General features: G+C 31.1%; 1 protein-coding gene across 4 annotated transcripts in view; it reads left to right on the forward strand.

Annotated features, from left to right (window-relative positions):
* The window catches only part of LOC134713795 (sex peptide receptor-like), a 55,670-nt gene extending 31,326 nt beyond the window's left edge, over positions 1–24,344 (forward strand). The window contains exons 1-2 of one of the 4 annotated variants that reach the window (XM_063575074.1): positions 5,642–5,816; positions 22,851–24,344. In XM_063575074.1, coding sequence (XP_063431144.1) covers positions 22,925–24,058 — 1,134 coding nt within the window. In that variant the 5' untranslated portion in view covers positions 5,642–5,816; positions 22,851–22,924 and the 3' untranslated portion in view covers positions 24,059–24,344. The other 3 variants (XM_063575077.1, XM_063575075.1, XM_063575076.1) reach the window with 3 other exon arrangements.

Raw genomic sequence — 24,344 nt, forward strand, 5'->3', positions numbered from 1 at the left:
TCTGCTAAAAAAAAAGATTATATCTTGTTTATTGTTTCCACGTGTGTCTCTGTGAAAACTCTTTTCCCAATCAAAAGTAAAATAACAAAAATCCCAAACTCCGAAGAAAATTATAAACGGAAAGTCCCTAAGCAAATGGCAAAATCAAAAGCTCAAACACATCAAATCCATTAGCAAACTCCATTTAATTTCTATCTGATAAAGATACACTTTTAGTTGTTTGATTGTAAAGTCAACAAATTGCAATAAATACTTAATTTCGATGTTGGAAACTCAATTTATATGAATTTCAAATATCATTGACAGTGATTGAAAATAAATCGTATACAAATAAAGTCAGACTTGAGCTCACGAATCTCATGCCAGAATGGTCACTAATTTCAATCGAAATGCCTGGATAGATTCATTTTCTGTTTTCTTACTGTATGTATTGATTATGTCGTCACTTCCTCGAAAAAATATCAGGTTGTTTGACATGAAGGGCAATAATTAGGAATGTTGTCCACCGACAATTGATTGACTGTAATAACAGACTTTCCCTCCGTGGACACATATTTGCATATTGGTAAAGAATTTTTGTTGCAATATAATTATTGTTATAGAAATATGAATGTTTTTTTCTACCTATTCTTGTTCATGGTTAGAATTAGTTTACAATAGACTTGTTTCTGTATTGATTGAATCGTTGCTTTTCATGCGGTTGTTTACCTAGTATTTGATACTTGAGATAAGTATATTATTCATTCCATTATCAGTGTTACTTTTTTACATTACCAATCCTCTCATTTCAAATTCTTTCCAAGAACTCAGCAATGTCAACAACCTCGTAACGTGATAAAACAGTGTCGCATACAACGGGATTAAGATTAATAGCGCTGATAATATTGGAGACAGAAGGAATATTAACATGAACCTATTCAGAGAGTTTGTTTGTGTAGGTTACATTCCCACTAAATTCTTAGGAACCAAAGCTTTGACACATAGTGTGTTCATTTATCTATATCGCAACCGTTATAAGGATAAGGAGTCAATAAAGTGTAGTTTATGTTGAAGATAAATTCACTCAAACTTCTATTCTTTTTTTTAATTCAAATACCATAACAAAACGTTTTCAAATGTCACAATTGATAATGGCCTCATACTCTATTAACTATAACAACCCTCCTCCATCATAATCACTGAAAGTATGCTCCAAGATAAGGTTGGCCACAGTACTATGAAAAATATAAGTAAAAACACTATACAAGACACTGCATGGTAGACTCATTAATAATTTTTCAAAACTTTTGAATATTTGAAATCCTAAGTCTTTTCTAATAGTTATCAACGGTACCAGGATTATAATTTAGTACGCCAGACGCGCGTTTCGTCTTCATAAGACTCATCAGTGACGCTCAAATCCAAATATTTATAAAACCAAACACGTACAAAGTTGAACAGCATTGAGATATCAAAATTCGTAAAAGTTCTGCCAAATACGGCTAAGGTAATCTATGTCTGGGATAAGCAAATCCTTAGTTTTTCTAAAAATTCAAAGTTTTGTAAACATGAAATCTATAAAAATGAATACATTATTGATAATCATGTCAACACCGAATTATTGACTACTGTGCTGGTGATACCCTCGGGGACGTAACGTCCACCAGCAGTGGCAGCTCAAGAACAAATTAATTTAGGTGTATTTGGCAAAACCTTAATGAAATTTAAACCTCAATGCTCTTTAACTTCGTACTTTATTTTATTTTTTTTACTTTGTTTTATTCGAACGTCACTGATGAGTCTTTTGTAGACGAAGCGAGCGTCTGGCGTAAATAAGAATGTAATCCGAGTACCTATGATGAGTTTATCTATTAACACCATAATCTACAAAATTAATGCAATACTTTACCTTACAACTCCACAAATCTAATAAGACTATAAGTCTTTTCCCCAAACCCCTCATGAACAGCCTTTACGTGTTTAATAACACGTCACATCAAAAGGAATGGTTAATATATATTCAATTTTATCTTATTGTATTATGGTTATGAAGACAGTTATAAGCAAAACAATTACATTAAATAAAACGATAAATGATAAGCAAGGGTAAAAAAATGGCAAATACCACGACAAAGAACTTCAAGGTAAAAAGACATTTCTGTGTGCAAATTCTCTTGCAGCAGTGGAATATAAACGTTATGTATTTGATAAAAGAAAAAGACACTGGCTTATGTAAGGTGTGATTTTCATTTAGTGAATCGGCTTGATAATGTTCAAGAGATTTCTATCAAAATAACTCTTAAAATACTTTTCACTTAATCTTCATAAAACATGACCAAGTATTGTCTAAGCTATAAACAATGACATCACTTAAATGGTTCTTGAAAATTAACCTACAAGTACCTAAATAGCACTTAGTATCTTGGGTGACAGTCTTATTTCTACATAGTCATATTTAAATCAATACTGTGAATACATTAGTTATGATGTAATATAAATTCAATAGAATATAACGCATCATGGCAAGAGATAATGGGAATACCTTTCTCCTCACCATAATTCAAGTGTCATAATATCTTTTTTTTAATGTGATTTAACCATTAGTTAAAAGGAATTATATTTACTTCCACCTGATCCTTATTCTCCTTTCTTATTTGAAAAAAGATAAATATTGATGTTACTAATTCGTCCATTTAAAAAATTTAAAAAATATTTTTTTCTTATTAGAAATTCATCTATTTTCAATTTATCATTAATGACATATATTATAAATGCATGAAGATGCCATCATTAAATGCCACCACTTTTTTGGTTCTTCGATTACAACTATTCAAATAGTATAGCATAACAGGCAGCTATTAGCATATAGCAAGTTTTAATGGATTTGATTAACAATAGAATGACACAGCATCTAAAACTATACGTCAGCTTTCAATACATTTCAAATAAAAAAATTATATATCACTTCATCTTCCAAAAGTTCCGTATAAACATTTTTCTTGCAAATTTCATTTATGAATTAGTATAAAACGTTGATAGTTTGTTTTTTTCTCAGATGTATTTCTTAATTTTTCGTTAACAAATTATTAATTAAAAATTAAATGACTTTAAAAATGGTTATATCATTGACAAAGCTCCAAATTATCTCCCTTTGCTGCACAAAATGCCATATTTTGGCATTAAAATTAAAAGATCTTTTCTAACTCATCGGTGACCTAAATTTTTTATTATTGTTTTCAAACAGGCTGTACATAAACTTAATTATTGTAAAAATTAAGCGATTTCTGTAATTTAGTTCTTTTTTATTTCGATATTACCTCTATTTGTCCTATTAGTTCAACAGAATAAAAGGACATTAACAATGTATGCTTCTTTCGGAGGCAAATTGTGAGCCTAAATGAACGGTGGCCCCATTTTTTTATTTCATTTTTCTTTTAAGTATATGATAAAATTCTTTTATAAACAAAATAAAGCGAAATCCTATATTAGAAAATAAATGACTTATACCCACGAGCCCCCTTAAGTCTGAAGAGTATTAATGAATATAAATAAACTCATCACAGATACCAGGATAAAATGTTGTATTTACACCAGACGCCCGATTTGTATCGAAAGACTCAACATTGACGCTCGAATTCAAAAAGTAAAAACGACCAATGAAAGAACGAAGTGGAAGAGCATCGAGGACCAAAATTCCTTAAAGTTTTGTCAAATACAGCTACAGTATTGTATAATCAAAATGTATCTTTCTTTTATGGAACGACTGTAATATTTTGTTTTGGTCTATGAAGAAATAACATAATTTAATTATAAATTCCATTTTCAACTGGAGTAAATCATTAAGAAAGCCATGATGACGTCACAGTCACATGAAAAGATATGTCTATGTGCTGATAGACAAATTACTGTCAGTCAATCAGAAGGCGTGTTACAAATTGAATTATAAACTTATAGAGTCAAAGCAACAGGAAGTATTATACACTTTAGTCGTTGTTTAATCGTAGGGTCCACGGTCCTTTTTAGTAACTTCAATTGGCTAAATCAAAACAAGAATAAATGTTTCTATTGTTTTTTTCTGTATTAAAATTTTGTTCTGACTATCAGTAATGCACTTAATCGTGTCATCCAGTATTTGCATGACTGTCGTATAATATCGACGGCATAGTACACCCGCCGATATCTTTAGTTATCTTTGTGTAATAAGAGTTGTAAGAAATTTGCAAAAAATTTCCGTACGCTCATGATAACACTAAGATTACAAATGTATTTCTTATAAAGCGTTTTTTCACATATTTTGTTTTACCGGGCTATTATAGTGAATAACTGTAATTATCATTTTAATAGAATGTACTAGTACTATGAAACTGCACATTAGATAAAGTTTGACATTATAAGAATATGCCATGTTTAACCACTCTGTCGTGGTATTTGCCAAAACGTATATGCCTTTTTACCATTAAAAGAGTCGCTTGCCATGTGTGCGATTTTTATGGGTTTTATTGTTTATTCCCTGGTTTAATTAATGTAGTTTTGCTTCGATGAGGTACTATTCAACCCTGTGGTCAATCAATCAAATTGCAAGATTCATCCTTCCTGAGGAATAATACAGGGTATGATGTCAAGATTTAGGATTAGTTAGGATCTTACATTGTAACGTCATCCGATCACTAGTTTCCTATTTGCTATTGTTGAATAACGTTATACACATTTTTTTATTTCCTTTACAATATTATGGTATCGTGACTAGGAAATTTCAAATTGTGTAGAAAACAAAAGATGTACGAAATATTTAAATTTTCTGTTTTGTTTGAATAATTATTATATTACACGGATAGTACGTGGCCTTATACGGTATATACAGTCAATAAAAATGATATCAAACAAGAGCGGTGGTAGAGTCTTAAAAGTTAATTGTGGTCTTTAATGCTTTTTCTGTTTCAATTTTGTTGATCATTTTTGCGATAAAATAGACCATTTATCAGATATTTCTCAACATCTTTCTTTGAATCTGACGAACGGTTTTGACTTGATATGAGAGTGACAGTTGTAACTATATGATGTAGCTTTTTGTAAACTCTCTATAAGACATACTATTATAATTCTGTTACATTAACAGACCTTGAGACCTAAGAAACGTCTCTCTTGTCCTGTCAAATTATTACTGACTTATTCAAAGGAAAGGCTTATTGTATCGTAATTTCAATAGACTTCATGGATTCTAAGAGCAGTTATTTTTGTATCGAAATTGTAATTTGGATTTACGTGTCACAAACGCTGCTCGTACAAATCGTTTTAACAGCTTTTATTTTTGTTTTATTGTTTACGAAGACGAATAATTTGATTGCTATTGCGTGAAGGATGATCCTAATTTCCGTCCAATAATCTTTCTATTCATTTAATGATTCAAATTAAATCCAATTTCTGTAGTACATTAATACAAATATAAGTCATCTACATTATTATTGTTTTTTGCCATTTACCTTGGGAACAGGATCTGTTTTTAATTGAAAGTTTTAAAGATACAATAGATATAGATAAATCAATTTCAATGAAAGTAAAAGGATTTTAATGTTGTAAAATTTCTCTTCAATTTACGAGCCAATGATAGTAAATTGCGGCATATATAACTGATTTAACAAATAATTCTGATGATAGAATCAATATAGAGTGATGGCAGGAATCTTTGTCGTTAATGGAACACTTTTAATGTAAATAGAAATAATCAGAACATTGTCTGTCATCATATTGTGGAGATTATTTCGATCTTTATAAGAGTGGCCATATGTCCCACACGTTAATTTCCGTTCAAGGTTTGTCGTGGAAGAAACCATTTCTACGTAAGTATTAGCTATCAAACGGGTCATCAATAAAGCAGTGTTGAATAAGTAGTCGCAATTGATTACTTTTTATTTTACTACAATTAAAGCTAACAGCTGCTGGAGAATTGTTCACCTATATGAAAAGGTAGGATCAATCAGTTATCGTTACTTATAATATTAATAATTGAAGATTTAATTATTCTCAGTCAGTTGACAAATACAAGAATGCATTATCTAGTGGAATTCAACATTGTGTGGATTTGCTAAAGGTATGATAAATATTTATCTTTTTTCTCTGAAATGTATTAAGCATTTGTTTGCTGGTTTTTTTTGTTGTTGTTATTGGCGTTCTTAATTTAAACATAATCAAATCTATTTATTTATTTATTTTTATTTTTGGAGTGTTATATTTTTTTTTGCATTGAGAGAAAATTGTTTGTAGTTGTTTTTTCTTTCGCTTGTAATCTATTATGAAGGACAAAAGGATTGTTACGATTCCAGTTTGGATGTAAATTATATACATGTATCAAAGGAAACTGACACCATAATTGCAAAGTAAGTAAAACGTAACCAACATTAGTTCTTTATGTGTATGGGGTTTAATTTATTTTTTCATAGAATTATCGGTAGATTTATTTTTTTCAATTCGTAGTCGATTTATTTCAACGAATGGTCCTATATTTTTTTTTTTTGCTAGACTAAGGTTTTTTCCTGTTTCCTTTGGTCGGATCGAAACCCTTATCTAGAAAAGATAGGTTCACTTACTCTTAGCTTTTCATTGAACGAAACTAAATTCTGACTTCGAAATATTTTCATGTATTCTTAAACCTAAGAAATATGGACGTAGTTTTTCAGTTTTGAAAATTACCGTGGGACAGATAAATTCTTGCAGATATTTCGAATAATGTGTATCAACAAAAGTCGGACTGCACAACTATTTCTATTTAAAGAGGGCAAAAACCACAGTGCAAAGGCTTTTTGACGTAAAAATTAGCGCCGGTACAAGACATTATCAGCGATTTCGTATCTCTATACGATTGTTCAGAGCTCGTCAAAGGTTAAATTTCCAAAACTTATTATTTTCAGTTCCTTTTACTTGACCAGCGTTGACGTTAAATCAGAATGTAAATCCATAAATAAGATCCATGTATGACATAATTATAATCATACATTTGTCAACCAACTCATCGGGTTTGCTGGCCTCGCTTATTAGTTCAAGCCGTTGAATTACACTACCCTCGGGGAGGTCTGCAGTTAAGACATTATTAATTTCGTTAATTATTTCTTCCAATCTGAAATTTATATGCCTAATTATCTACATCAGTGGTCATCAATGGTCATCAGTGGTCATCGGTTCTTCATCTCATTGGAATTCTTTGATTATCGACAACATTAGTTTGCTCTCGTATTAATATACATTTTTTAACATTCACAATGTGACATTTTCCTTATGGTTAGCAGAATTTATTTACAATAATCTGGGTAGATGTTTAAATTGGGTTGATAGATTAGTGGCTAATTTAACGTCCAGCGAAAAGTTATAAATGCACATGTTGCACGAAAATATGTTATGATATGAACTGGAACAGGCTAGGTATTATTTATGTATGCTGTATAATAGTAGTATAGGAATTCATTTCCTATTACATAACTGAATGATGATGGATCCCAACCGAGTAAAGTATACTGCACAGTGACATTAGAATATATCTGTTTTGTTCTGCAGTCGTCTGTTGATAGCTGACAAATACACCGTATCTTTTTATGTTTGATGTTATATCTAGAAGTTCAAGTAAGGTTTTACAATCTGAATTTGTGAAAAGAGATTCCCTTAGGGAGCTGTTTCAGCAACTTTTTTGATAGAATAGAACATTGAAAATTATTCATTTTTATAGAAATTAGTAATTGTTTTATTCAACTTTCGATATGAGGTAATCGGTAATACATTTGGGTGAAATATTTTGTCAATTTTCATTTATATCTTCACACCGATCACGTCAAATAATGGTCATTAAAAAGGGACTCTAAAGACGAAATGAGAAAAAACTGTCATTGTTGATGAGTGGAATTTATGGTTCCTTATGCAGTAATCAATATAACGAAAAATGATTTAACGTGAGATATAAATCAGATTGGTTTATATGTAGTTATGTCCAGTGTCAAGTATTACATTGATAATAAGAACGAAAACAAGTTATCACTGAATCTATAAGTAGGACCTGGGAAATGATTCAAATAGGTTGAAAAGCAGGAAAAATTAAAACGGCAACCGTGAAAAGGGTATGTTAGATAGTGCAGATATTTGGTCTTGTAACTATTATTTAACGTACAGAGAGCGTAATACTATACCTACAAAAGGTAAAAGTCAGCCAAACCGAATGTATCTGTGTATTTATCCATCCAACACAAAACCACAAAACCTACTCTTTTAAACATTGGAATTCCAACCGGATTTCTCACACTAGTTTGAGTAAATGTTTGTTCGCACAAAGAAGGTATTTTTATTTTTGCAATAATTAGAAATGAAAAAAACGTGTACTTAGTCTAGTATTTATTTTCAAAGAAAGATGATGCCGATGAACTCGTCCCCGATACCATAAAAAAAATGTTGTACACCACACGCACGATTTGAGTACAAAATCTCATCAGTGACGTCTGAATAAAAAAAAAGTTAAAGAGACCAAATAAAGAAAATACGTGAAGAGCAACGCATGGGGTCAAAATTTTCGTAAGGTTTCAATGGGTTCTTCGTACATGTATACACATCTTGGTAAGTTAACCCGCACTTAAAATACTTTACAACATAATTTGTGTTATACTCCTGAAAGTTGTCTTCAGTTACCAGAAGTTAAGCACTTATCACATTAGTGATGGTTTAATAGTGATTTAAAAAAACGTTTTATGTAAAATTTAGACGTTATTTTTTACAATCTGAATTTGTTTAAAAGTGATTTCCTTTGGGAGTAGTCATTTTAATTATTCAAACAATTTCTTTTAAATATTTGTTATTTTATTAGCTACTCAAAATAAAAGGAATTAAACGATCATAAAAACATGAACACTCTGAGTGTCATTGGAAAGTTTGTAATGAATTTAGTTGCACCTTTAATATTCAGTATGAACTAAAGTAGAATAAAAATTGGAAGTACATTTGAAAGATCTTGAAAGAAACCAGGATTGTTTCCATTCTATACGATGACTGAATTTAGGGCTAAGTTCGGGCTACAGCATTATCCTCTATACTCCTTGTCATATGAGAAGTACGGATCAGCTTGTCTGTCTTCTATCAAGATCTTGTTGCTTAACACATTTCACTACTTATTTTCTAGACAGGTTATCATGAAACCCTGTAGTGGACATCATACTCAGTCTCGAGTACTCAGTTCATTAGAACGTGGGTTAATGCAAACTATCTCGAGCAGCTTCCTGATGCATTGGCATTTTATTGGCATCATTAACATTTAATTGATAATTTCATTCAGGTTTTTGAAAATCTGTCGAATTTATAATTGATGACCGCACTTAAAAAGGTAATAATTTAAACGAATTATCAGCACGCCCTCTCCAATGCTCTACATCTACACGCAATTTTTGTTATCATCGAAATCTATGTCAACGGTTATATATATTTAAGGAATGACTGTAATATTTGTTTTGTCTATGAAGAAATAACATACAAAATTTGGTGCACACTGAATAACGTGCGTAGCGGGTTATTTAACAGTGTGCAACACATTTTTTATGTTTATTTCGAATAGACAGACAAAATATTACAGTCATTTCTTATAATTTGATTCTAAATTCCATTTTAAACCGTAGGAAACCATGAAAAAACGTTGATGACGTCACGGTCACATGACTAAATTATGTCTATGAGCTCATAACAAAATAACGTCAGCCAATCAGAAGACGTGTAACATTCACAATTAAATTATATATAAATATGTCATGGATCTTTTCTGAATTTGTAATGAAGCCAGCACTGCTTCTTCGGCGTATACAAGTGGCAACAGTGACCATGAGAATCGTTTCAATTTAAATTCAATAGTTAAGTACAAAATATAGGATACTTTAAACAGAAATACCAGATGTTCCTGCATTATTGTCTGGATAGATTAATTGTATGAAAATAGATACCAAGATTTCATCAAATGTAAAATATATCTTGCATTTATAGTGAAATAAGGTCAAAATGCTGAAAGACCGCATCTTTTAAAATATTAAAGGCTATCATTTTGCATCAATCAGAATATTGGTATATATAAGATGATTCTGTGATGCTGCCTCAGTTTGTATTGATAACTTATATATGGTTATAAATGTATGTTGTGTATCTACAAATGTCAGAAATAACATATTTAGAAAGATCTTTTTTCAAAGATTACTTTGTGCATTCGTTTTTAATACGTTGCCGATATCAGAAATAATGTACTTTGTGACTTTCAGATCAGATGCTATAAAATTGTACCGTTAAAAATCACTTTTATAAACAGTATATACAGTCAATATAGCTTGTGTATAACGAAAACAATAGATTGAGCAACATAAGCTCCACCAATAATTTGTGTACTCCAAAAGAGTATGCAGTTTCCGTTCCACTTGGAGCACCCCGGTATTGAGGTTCATGCCAAGTTAAAAATCCAAGGTGAAGAAACGAATTCGGTGATACATTTGTAAGTCTCTTAAGAAGACAACATTAGTATACAATTGCCGTTATCAGTTGGTTGACAGTTAAGAAATATCTTGGTCATATGTGACAATGGAAATGCCTTTTTGGTCATGCTGCTAGAATATTGCATAATAAAACTGGTCACGGAAAACGAAACTAAAATATTACAGTCTAATTTTATTGTAAATTTAATGTTTAACTGATGATCATGGTCGAATTTCATTTGAAAGTCCAGGATGAAAAGCCGGGTATCCTGACCCAATCTTTTATACTACGTCGATATACATAAGCGATAGCAATCAGTGAGCTAGGACCCCAGGCTACAGGTAGAATTACACCTATAACTCTGGTATACTTTATTACAAGCCATGTTCAATTTAATAGACACGATCAACGTTGTTATCATTCATTCATTGATCAGTGAAATGGCATCATTCCCTATTTTTATAACATATTAGACAGTCTAAAAATGTTGAAAGTTCAATATAGAATTTTATTAAAAAAAACGTTCAGCAAACAAATCACCTACTATTTCAACAACTTGATAACTTTCGTTTTATATCCTTTAAAATTCATGATTTTTTCTCTCTCTAAAAGACCAATAGACATAAAGACTGTGTAAACTATAAATTACCTGTTTCATCGATTGTGCATATTCACGAAGGACATAAAATGATCTCTGAAAGTCTTGCATATTTTTGTTTTAGAACCTAATATTGAGACCTTAAGAACTATACGTATGACAACTCATTGCTTATATACATAAATGAGATTCGTTTAGAATAGGAATCGATCTCATTTTACCGCCCTAACCTTCCCCTAATTCCTTTTCTGTAGGTTTCTATATCAGAATTGAATGACTAAAAAATCATTACATGTGGATCAACAATAAGAACTATTACGCAACATTTAACATTACATGTAATACTTTAGTAATTAACCATGCTTATGGGACATATTATCATATATCAGGAAATTGTAGAAACAATATTTTCTCAACTGACGGAAATTTCAATGAAGTTTTTTTTTATTTCGCCATCGACTTGGAGTTCCTCTGGTTATTGACAAAAAAAAAACCAATTTGTTTTTGTATTTTTGATACCGAAAAGTCCAATCATCTTAATTAAAAATTATGATAAAAGAAATTGCGCAAATAAACAGAATTAAATGTAACAATTCATCAACAATTATTACATATGTCTATTCATATATACAAAATAAAATGGAAAAAAATCGTTATACACATTTTTGTAAAACCAAAATGGGACTAGTAAAACTAGTTTGTTTGTAAGTAAACATATTCTAAACAACACATATGTGCACAATCCCGTACCCTTTTCCAGAATTTGACCTACCAAATGTTTTATTACAAGGTTTGTAATAATATGAGTAACACTGCGGTAGCATATCCAACTAAGTTGGACATCACGTGACTTTTGTGACGTATAAAAGCCGCCATTTTGTATTATATTTTCCCATATAAAATGCATATATGCTTCAATAAAGTTTAATTTTCTCTTAAACCTGACCCGTTTTTTTACTTTTGCAAATCAATCCTTGATATTCAGACATATTTCTATTAAACAATGTTGGTCCTAACAGTTTAATTTTTGATTTAATTCGGTCAAATCGGAATCGTAAAACATGCACTTTTTCTCGTCATTTCTCCGTTGACTCAATGCTAAATTACCGATACCCATGTCCACTTTTACAACAATTGAAAGAATTCTGTAAATAAAAAACAAACTTTGCAAATCGAGTAAGCATATTCAAAGATATAGCTGGCGATGAATACTACTTTAAACAGTTTCATTTCAGGGCAAATTCGATCAAACATCGATTTAAAAAAGGGAATTTTCCGAGATTTTTCAAAATGGCGGCTGATGTATCATTAGGAAATGTTGCATCAATTCAATGATTTCTATAGTAAGACTTTCCTAGATTATATCTAATTTTTCATAAAGAATTTCTGGTGTTTCTGTTATTTTCCTTATATGTGATATTTCGATATCATTGATTTCAAAATTTCTTTATAAAAAAGAAATATTTTAAGTGTGACACGGGAACATTTATTTTGACAGATATTCATCCAGGTGATACTGTTACCAGAAAATAGTTTACTATATCTATAATAAAAAAAAATCTCTTCTTTTTGAAAAGATGTTTTTCAAGTTTTCTGTATATTTTATCTTTCTTTAGAAATATATTTATACATTCCTTTTAGAACAAAAAAAAATGTTTTCATCCTAACTTAAGAAAATATGAATATTATGAAAATTTCTTTAAGAAATATTTATATGTTTCTTAAATGAATTTCGACCATTGAATATGATTTTATTGTTTTTTATTTTTTAATTCAATATTTAAAGCTAAATCCCGGCATTGAATCGATATAAAGTTTAAATTGTGTGAAAAAAAAGAGTTATTGTATACATTCCAACAGAGACGTATAATACGATTGGTCTGGTTTTAACAATATTGTATACCCGATAGTATCTACCGACAGAGTTATCGGTCCTGAATAGGACTGATATAGTTGGGTATGCCACATGTGGTGCAGGATCTGCTTACTCTTCCGAAGCACCTGAAATCATCATTAGTTTTGAGTGAGGTAAATGCTGCTCAATCTTAAGATTTCTTAGTTGTGTTGTGTTAACCATTGTTTGTCCATTGGTCTTATTCTTTTTAGCCCCGGCGTTGTCTGTTTGTTTTTGACGTACGAGTTTGAAAGTTACGCTGATATCTTTTTACTCCTCTTTTGAAACATGAAATCAGCTTATCAACAAATGAGCGAGGAAAAACTAGGTAGAGTGTAAGTAAACTTTTCTAAACCAACACTTGAATCAAGTGTTTACCTTTTCTGAACTAAGTTTAACAACAAACTAGCGGAGAAAAGCTAGCTAGAGTGAAAGTTAACACCTTCTTGACCAACAGAATCAAGTGTTTACCTTTTCTGAACTGAGCTGATCAACAAACTAGCGGAGAAAAGCTAGCTAGAGTGAAAGTAAACACCTTCTTGAACGTCACTGATATAATTTTCATTCAATTCGTTGTATTCTTATTGACATCTAACAGACAAATAATTTACGAGCGAAAGCAATTTCCTACTTTAACAGTCTCGGATGTAATCATAAGATGTACGGCTTATACTCATGTTATCTAAAAAGCACTAAATTGTTATTTGTGTGAAATTATAAAATGGAAAAAAAAACATTTTTTCTTTGACCTTGGATGATAGATCATTGTTTTGAAGCAGGTGGTTAGAGTTGAGCTTCTAGTGATTGGTATCTGTTTGTTGTCGTATTAAATTGTTATTCCGTTCTGTTGTCATCGTAGTTTTCGAAAAGTAAATTATTAAACTCCTTCAACTGAAGTCAAGTTTTAATTATGCTACAGTAATTATACCTAGGACTATACTTACATAAAGTGTCATAATTTTTTCTCCAAAAGTTTCGGGGTTTTTTTTTGGCAGCAAAACATAAGAGAAAAGAGAGTACAGTAATGCATATTGCTATACAAAAGCAATGATGAAAAGTATAATCACAAGGATATTGTTGACAGGAAAAAACAGACGTAACAAAGATTTCATTTCAAATCGATAACCGTATGAAACATCTCTTACAAGTGTTACTGCATCTGGAAAATTTGAGATAATTTCTGTTCTATTAAAACTAGTTGCTCTGTTTGAAAGAACCGATTTTTTTTAATTTTTTATCACTTCTATGTTAATAGGATGATTTCGTCTCAGATATGAGAATCCTACATTTAATACATTTAAAATAACTTTTAAAAAAAAAAGGAAGCAACAACATCAAGTTGGCTGTCACGTTAAGATGCTTTGGACTTTGAATTTCCTGAACATACATATTTTTTAGTTATAAGACGGCAAAAACTCCGAACTAGTTTAAAATCATTCTAATCCAGCAACAATGTATATTTTTGGGGGTGAAATAGAAAAGATCGGTTTCAATTCGAAATCAATAAAACAACGAGAAATATAAACGATGTTGCTTAAGACTTACTAGTATGTAAAACACAAACGGTAGCTAATTATAATTAATCGTTGAAATAAGGAAATACATTTTACAATGGATTTTGTTTGCAAGAGGGTATACTTTTTAAAATCTAATTACAGCTTTTGCACTTTGAAAAGTGTTTGAAAGGATAATTTTCTAGATAACGCAATGATCGTTAAAGAAGTCAGGTGAATATCTTATGAGTCTCTTTACATTTTGAAAGGAACCAAAATATATGTTTGACCAATGTTGCAACATTCTATGAAAAGCTGATAATGCAAATTTGTCAATTTTTTTTTGGGTTACAGAGGTTCGCACATGGGGTTATATTCTCTTTGATTATCTCAACTTTGTCCCTTTGTTCAGAGTGACGTTTAATCTAGAAAACGCATTAAAACATTTGTTAATGCTTTGACTTACATTGCAGTAAGTAGAACTTCGTGTTGTATCATTTTACCAATTTAACATTAACAAGACATTTATATAGTTTTTTCTTGTATTTCTGAACAACAACATATGCATCATGTAGAAATTATAAGCTCGGTCAAAATTAAAGTCCTTTCTTTGCCTACCACTATCTGTATATGACCAGATGATGCTGATTCTGAGACTTTAAAACTTTGAATGGTTTTGAGGGGGTTCAACTTAAGATAAAGTGTGATTCTTTCCTTTAAATGTTTTCCAAAAAGAAGCAGCAGAAATGTACCAATGTAAATCGTATATCATTTAAAATATATGAAACTACAATAAAAAAAAACATTTGCAACGCGCATGACCTCAAAAAATATCTATACTTCGTTTAGGAAAATGCTTCTGTTGGTGATCTGTTGTCCATATCAACGTTGGGGATGCAAGTCATATTCTTTTTAAAATGTATTAATTGCGCCAATATACAGAATTCATTTGGCCCAGTTTACCTGTGAAATAAATTAGCCAGTTTAAACAAAGTGTCTCTATTCCGTATACAATAGACATATTTTTTCTTCAAATTTCCACTTCCGTATTCTTATATTGGCGCATTTGATGCTTTGCATTTTGAAAACTATTTTCGCAATTGGGTTGTGACGCAAACTGTCAATGTTTGGCTAGAAACGAATTTCTCCTGTGTCAATCATAGGCCAGCATGAACCCTATGGCTTATATAGTAGTCTCAAGATGATACCAAGGCCGATATAGAAAAGAACATTTTGTCTATAAATACAGCTTTTGTGGATAAGTATCAGAACGAGATGCATCTGAGTAATTACTTATGTCAGTCAAATGCTCTAAAACTTAGAAATGTCGCTAAATAACAGCTTAATAAAGAAAGCCCACTAATAAATCACTGAAAAATAAAGTCATTACTATACTAAATAATTCACCGTTTTTATTTCACTATAGTCAATGATTAATGGTACTCTTTTTTTGCAGTAATCCTATATCAAATTGTTATATAAATTTCCCTGTGGTATCAGTTATTGTATAGGATTTTGTGTTACACTTCTATTTTTTTTCTGTATTTCAAAAGCATATTTCATAAAATAGATTAATCTGTAAACAAATATATACAGACACCGAAGTCTCCTTTACAAATTCAATGATGCGAGATCATATGATGAAATAGAGTGTTGGAATTTTTATAAGTAATATGTTACTGGTATCTGTTACTTTTGAAAAACTCAAAACAAAATGTCTTCCATTCGTTTGATGTAGTTGAGCTTTGTATTTTTGTCATTTGACGAGGGACTTCCCGATTTGAATTTTCCTTTGAGTTAAGAATTTTTTGTTGTTTTTAATATTTTTCGATAAGAATACTTTCAATCAAGAAATTATCCAGTGGATGCATTTTTTAATGATTTCGAGTTTTAGAAACAAGACAAATATGTGATATTAAAATTTGTGATTTCCGGAAAAGCTGCATACAGATTTCATAATGCATGTTCATATTTCCGATGGCCACCCTGTCGTATTATTCGCATTATCTAAACATACACCTCGCCAATAATTTCTGTATTTACAGAAGATCAAATCTGTCCTGTTTGTATAAAAAAAAACTAAAAAATATATATAATATAAGTCGGGTTAGAACAACAGTAATCTTGAAATGAGTGAATATGCCTCAAATCTTTCCACATTACTCAGAAAATTGCCGTAGAAGAAGATGAAAAGCTGTGGTTCGCCGAGTATTTCACATACAGTTTGTATATTATTCCGGATGTAAGCACTAGCATTTTCATTTGTTTCAAATTATTTCTGATGGAAAATCTGTCAGTCCTGTCGTTACTTTCTAGTATTTCTTTACAAGGTTTATATAACTTCTTACTGAATAAATGCAAATTCTACGTTTTTGGCCTTATTCTACTGTGGTTTACTTTCCTGATATTCATGATTGTTTTCCACCATACATTGAAATTCTAACTGGAAACAATCTAAATGACGTTGGTTAAAAAGCAGACATATTAAATTCCTCCCAATGTCGTTTCATTGAAAAAAAACATAACTAGTATTATTTCGCGACATTTATTGATGAAATATACAATACATATCCCTTTATAATTATTTTATTCAAATACATATTTGCTAGAATGATCAGAAGTCTTAATATCTTATCCATCTTTCCAATCTTTGCTGATTTTTAGGTAATATAATGCTATGGAGACAAGTCTACAAAGGTTACTAGAATATATAAATTATACAAGAAGCTTGTCCTTCAGTTTTCACAAGACATGCTGAATTTCATCTTACATGATTAACATTCGTATCTTTGATGAGTTGCTTTACAACCACTGAGTCAATGTCAATGTCAGATGGAGTTTTTATACACCAAGGGTATCAACAGCCCGGTAATCAGCACTTTTGTGTTGACATGTATTATTATTAATATGGTCATAGTTATAAATTAACTGTTTACAAAACTTTGAACTTTTGAAATACTAAGGCTATTCTACCTCGTGAAAAAATAACATTGGCCGTATTTGGCAAAACAAAAAGGGATTTTGGTCCTCAACGCTTTTCAACTTTGTATTTTACTTGGTCTTTTTAACTTTGTTTATTTGAGCGACACTGATGAGTCTTTTGTAGACGAAACGCGCGTCTGTTGCAAATACAAAATTTCAATCCTGGTATCTTTATTGAACACATATACTCAAATGAATCCAGAATTCGACATATTTGAATCCAATATTTACCTTAATTTGTTCGCAACTCTAAATAATCTTCTTAACTGATAAATATTATATTCGATATTTCCTAATTGTAAATGCCTTTTCTTCATGTACTTAATAACCAACAGTTTAACTTGTAATTGCATCCAACTTTGGTCTTACACCACTCTCCCGTGTTGAGTAATCACAAAATTTTAATATGTTTGACTCCACTTGAATTTTTTCAATATTTTCTTGTCGAAGCTTTTTATTGCTGAATATACGATATTGGGTTGAAATAATTGTTGAAGGCTATGCGCTGAATTATAATTGATGTTATGTTCGTCATTTGCCTGCATTCTGGTTGATAGTGGTCTTCTTATTTTGTATATTGGAATAGACTTAACGATCTGAAATGGTGATACTATTCGACCAAGTCCAATTCTAATTAATATTCAATTTCTATTTCCAAAACATTAACCAATTCCTATAATAAATATTTTAAAGAGGGTTAAAAGAAGTGACAGAAATACTCTATAATGTATACCAACCAATATAAGAGTGTAAGATGTTACGGTTTCGTATAATTCAGGTTAAGTTCAAACAATTGATAAAAGAATGAATGCTACTTTTTGTTATTCTATCGGGATGTAAAGCGTTAACTGGAGCAAATTTAATATGAAACACGGAAGCTCTTCGTACTAAAAATTTGCGCACGATCAACACTTTGACACCTCTATGAAATTACATAAAGAAGCAATCAATACTTATAATAACATGTAATGCAATAATCATGAAATTGCGAGTTAGATCAAGCTTTTTACCGTTTCAATGCATTTTGTCATGTAGAGCACGTGCAGTCATGAATGTAGCATTCTATTTAGAAAAATAACATAATATTGAATGCCTTATTGATGTTTTCATCATTTAACTTGATAAATGTATTCAATGCAATTATGAGCATATATAGACTAGTCTAGGTTGGTCGACTAGAATTTAATTCGGTTGAATAAACTTATTTAAACTAACGTTTGATAACTTCGACCCTACCTCCGACTTGAAAGTAAAAGTACTTTTGAGATCTGATGATTATATAATTCCTTGATTTTTTGTTGTCCTGAGTTTTACGATTGATATCACTTTATCCTTATCTTTTTCCTCATCAGTTTTTATCAAATCAAAAGAAACTGACAAAACATAAAATCATAACGTGTTTGTTTAGGTTGTTTTTCCCCAATTTTAAAATATTTAATATAACATTTCCGTTAGATTACAAATGCATTTTCCGAGAGATATTTATCTAACTTAGTTTCCGGAATATTTTCAATGGTATTCAGTATAACACGTTAGTCCTGAAATCCGTATTTCGGAAATAGGATTCATTTCAATAATTTTTTTATACCAATCAGATGTACATTCTCATTATGTGGTCTTCTGTGGGGAGTACAATGTACATCATTCTATTTTATCAATTTTTGAATTTTGTTTAATATGCAGTCTTTCCTTAACGTAAATTGCTAGTAAAACAAAGTTTTGCGGAAACGAAGTATATACTTTGTGGCAGTATTGTATTGGAGGATTAATAGTACAACTGCAATAATAATACAAATAACCTTGATTTTTTTCTGATGGAGCTCTTTCTGAATTTACTTTTACAATGAACGCTAAAACCAGAATTTTGGGGAATGAAGCTAAATTACAGCCAAATTCAAGGAAAAAATTACCTAATATAGTAAGAACCTTAATTTCTTACACATTTCCTGTTTAATTAACGGAAATTTCACGAAAGGTTTGCTAAATGTCATATAAGTACCGAGGCACTGACAAGTGGGTTGATGGTACCTTGATAAATGTCATATAAGTACCGAGGCACTGACAAGTGGGTTGATGGTACCTTCGTCGTCTTACATTGCTTTTAGTGAATTACCGATGTGCATATCCGAACTAAATCAACCAAAAAGAACATTTTTTGAAATACTGACTTAAAGGCTTTTCTACCTCAGGCATAGATTACCTTAGTTGTATTTGGCAAAACTTTTAGGAATTTTGGTTCTCAATGCTCTTCAACTTCGTACTTTATTTGGCCTTTTTAACTTTTTGGGATTCTAGCGTCACTGATGTGTCTTTTGTAGACGAAACGCGCGTCTGACGTATATACTTAATCTAGTCACTGTATATATGATGAGTTTATTTAAAATAGCCTCATTAAAGACGAACATGAAATGACATATGACACATGTGACATTTCATATGTACAATTTGCATTCATCAATGGAAATTAAATCTTAAACTTGATGTAATAATAACAAAGTATTTCTTGATTATCTCGCTATTGACCATCTTTTAATTTGGGATTCAGCCAGATCTAATTAGATATTCATCGTAAGATTAATGGCTTAATTGAAACTTGTCAAAGGAACCAACAGAAAATCTACTCATCAATCATTTTGTTTTCCTCATAAGAAGGGATTTGCATATTTAGATGTGTTATTCTGGTCTAATACAGATATAAACGACCGAGTAGGTGGTTGTCTGACCGACCATTTTAGGTTCGACTTAATTTTTTTTACAGAATACATTAAATTAAATTTAAAAGGAATAAAGACAAAACAATTTTTTCAAGAAACTGCATGCTGCTTTGTCCTTAATAAAGAACAAAAATCCAAGCAATCCTAATCAAATATTGATGGAATGTGTAGTTAATCATACATGTATATCAGGATGAGCTTCAATGTGCAGGTACAGCAAAGAAATCTGTTCGGCAAAGCAAAATAGTCCGTAAAATAAACAAAAACATTATTTTCATGATTTTTTTCACTAACGGATGTGAGGCGTAGGGCCCTGACTTACTAGTATTCTTTAGTGACATGTATTATTGGGGAAACCAGTTTTTTTAAGGATCAGTTTGCTTTCTTTGTCTTGTTCAAATGTAATTATTTGTTCTGCTTTAATTATAATCTTGCTGTCTTTCTCTTTTGTCTAAGTTTTTTTTCCTTTTTTCCCTGTTTACGATTTTTATATTACCCGATATGTTTTTGTAAAGATTTGTAGTTTTCAATCGTTCAGATATTCAGCGTCCTTACTTGATTAAAAAATAGAAAACCCTTTTAAGATTATGTAACATACGTTTCACACATGGTTACCCCGTGTAACAGGTGTTTTGTTTTTCTTGTGAATATGTACAATTCTTGACTGATGTATAATAATTTATCATTATTATGGTAAAAATGTAGGTAAATTATAAAATTTTAATTATTTCTTTATTCTTACACTACCAGTTTCCCTACATACTATGCTCGCTTGTTGAATTTATACTTCATTGCAGAACATTTCATTCAAGTTTTTAGTTTTGTTTCAACTACAAAATGATCGGAATCACAGCGCTCAATTGTGTTTAATTCAAGATATTGCAGCTATGAAATCTTCAAAAATTAAGGAAGACATTCCTTGAACGAATAAAAGGAATTCACCATTCTTCCTTATTACACATTTTTGACATCTCAAGAAAGACATTCATGGCAAATTAGTTTCAATGTAGGTTATAAATGTCTTGTTTGTCACATTTAGAAAATCAATGAATGAATTATGCTATAAAGCTCTTTAGAGGCTTTTATAATCAGACTTTGACAAATAACAAGAAATAGAGACTTTTATAAAAACCGAATCAGAAGTGCATTTTTAACCAAAAACCGGAATAATGTAATAACATTTAGATCGTTGCTGACAGAAAAACGTTATTACTTTGTAAATTAATACGTAATGTTTTGTGTTAGAGTAATTGCATTTTGTTTGGAAGCTCGACAATCAATAATGAAAAAAGATAAAGACAACACAGATAAGATCTGTAAAAGATCAAAAGCTGTCATTGGTAATTGGATATAGCAGTTTAAAAAATAACCTCAACATCTTCTTTCAGTACAATCATCATGCCGCCTTTAAAAGTATTTGCGAATTTAATTTAACAATTTACACGTAACAGAAACTATAAATCAGAAAGGGTCGCCCGTTTGGCTGTTTAATGTGTAAAATTCCATGATAGTTTGGTTCAGTCCATTTGGAGGATTAGGGAATCGTGGCTCCAAGAAGAATTAATAAGTTTAATATGTCTTACACGAGAGGTGTTCAGTAGAGCTACATTTAACTGGTTTCTTATCATCATTTTCATTCGAAAGTATCTGTTATAAATTATGACTACGACATTCATGAGCCTACAGTTCAAGGGATCATTATTCACAAAGTGATAACAAAAAAGTATCGAGATAGATTTTTTTAATAATACTTACCGTACAACTTTTATATAGTTACTGTTGTAAAATAGGAATAGACAAAACCAAAACACACACACATTGTCACATTACTAGTACACAATTTTTTATTGCAGTAGACATAATTGCCGAATTAAGAAGAGAAAATGTTAACCTATTTTATATTCGAGCTTAACTGGTGAGTCTTTTGCAGACGTAACGTGCATCTGGCGCAAATACAAAATTCCAATCCTGGTATCATGATGAGTTTATTTACAACCACTGGGTGGATACCACTGATGGTGGTTTTTATAATTCTATTAGAGTATTACTTACCCAGTAGTCAGCACTTCTGTGTTGCAAACTTATCATTGATATGGTCATATTTTTAAATTAACTATTTACAAAACTTTGAGTTTGTGAAATACTAAGGTTTTTCTACGTAAAGAATAGATTACATTAGATGCAGTTAGCAAATCTTTAGATATAGGCATTGTTTGGTCCCCAATGCTCTTGAACTTCGTACTTGTTTTTGCCTTTTGAATTTTTTAAAATTCGATGACTTTTTTGGTCGATGAAACACGTCTCTGACGCAGAAACAAAATTAAAATCTTTGTATCTATGATGATAATACAACAACTGGGTCGATGCCACTGCTGGTGGAGTTTTTATTCCCTGAGGTTATCACCAGCCAAGAAGTCAGCACTTCGGTGTTGACATAAACTATCATTGATAAATGGGCACAGTTATAAATTAACTGTGACGTTTCGATCATCACTGTTGAGTCTTTTGTAGATGAAACGCGAGTCTGGTGCAAATACAAAGTTACAATCCTGGTATCTATGATGAGCTTATTTGATGTACAACTTAATATCAATCAAAGGAGATTTTAGGGGTACTGTTACATTGCATACCTCAATGAGACAACTACCGACCAATACTACTTACTATTCACCTTATGTTATAATACTGATGTTAATTTTCTCTTCTTATATTTTCAGATATGAATGACAATAGAACGAAAACGATGATCTTTTATCCGTTAGGACTCGTATAGATAAACACACTGACCAACATGAATCGGTGTGTATATGAAGATGTTGTACGGTTCGATACACAAAGTAGTTCCTTGAGTGATTTTCGAACGCAGTATGCCTACATGCATGGACCTATTTGCATTGTTATTTGTATTCTTGGAATTATTCTTAACGCAGCAAACATTGTAGTGCTAACACGTAAAAACATGATGACGTCAATCAATGTCATACTCACGTGGCTAGCTGTCGCGGATAATCTCAAAATGACAGATTATTTAATTTTTGCAATAGGTTTTTATGTAATGAAAGATCCTGATCTTGCTCTGATGAACACGTATAATATCCACAAAGGGAAATATTTGGAATTCCATGCCAGTTTTGCTATAGTTTGTCATAACATTGGAGTATGGCTGACCGTCTCATTAGCAATATTTCGTTTCTTATACATATGGTTTCCCGGGAGAGGTCAAATATTTTGCACAGTGACCAGAGCTAAACTCACAGTTGCCTTGATTTATGTGACAATAGCAATAATATGTATACCAAATTACTACACAAACTTCTTAGATAAGAAAACACCAGTTCATTTAAACAGCTCAAACATCATGTGTCATGCAAAATATACAGTTAATATGATTGATCAAAAGGACCCCGTATTTATAGCAAATACTTATATTCAAGCAATATTCACGAAACTAGTGCCTTGTGTCTTGTTAACAGTTTTGACATTTCTTTTGATATATGCAATGCATCAAGCTTATCAAAAGCGCAAAGTATTACTAAGTCAAGGTCATGATCAAGACGCGCGGCGTCACCACGAACACAACAGAACCACTGGCATGCTGTTAGCTGTCGTTATACTGTTCCTATTGGTTGAACTTCCTTTTGGAATATTAACTTTAATGATAGTGTTTTCCCCAGCAGAATGGATGACGAAAGTATATGACAACCTTGGAGAATTCCATGAACTCTTGGCACTCTTTAATAACTCTGTTAACTTTTTACTATACTGCAGTATGAGTAAACAGTTCCGTAAAACTTTTATTTCTATATTTTGCAGATGTTTGCCAAAACAAAATTATCGCGTAATAAATATGACAGAAAGGAGTCAGTTTAACAACTCAGTGAACCATAATCATCACAATACTACTCATGTGCAAACAGATGCATGACATATGGGATAACATAATGCGCTACTGTAAACTGAAACGCACTACGTTTGTGCGTGAAATGAATCGTTTGAACTGAACAACGCTTTTCCTGTTTGATCTGGTAACGATAACAAAAACTTGTTGATGTTCTTTTATGACTACATCATTGTGTACATTATAGTACATGTAATATTTCTAAATGTTTTCTTACTGATAAAGAAGTATGGATTTTTTTGTTTGAAATTGTTTGCACATTCTTACTACCGCATCTGTTGCTGTTTACAATTATCCTAATAAATTTGTCCCA

This window comes from Mytilus trossulus, chromosome 4, assembly GCF_036588685.1.
Source record: "Mytilus trossulus isolate FHL-02 chromosome 4, PNRI_Mtr1.1.1.hap1, whole genome shotgun sequence".
Lineage (NCBI taxonomy): Eukaryota > Metazoa > Mollusca > Bivalvia > Mytilida > Mytilidae > Mytilus > Mytilus trossulus.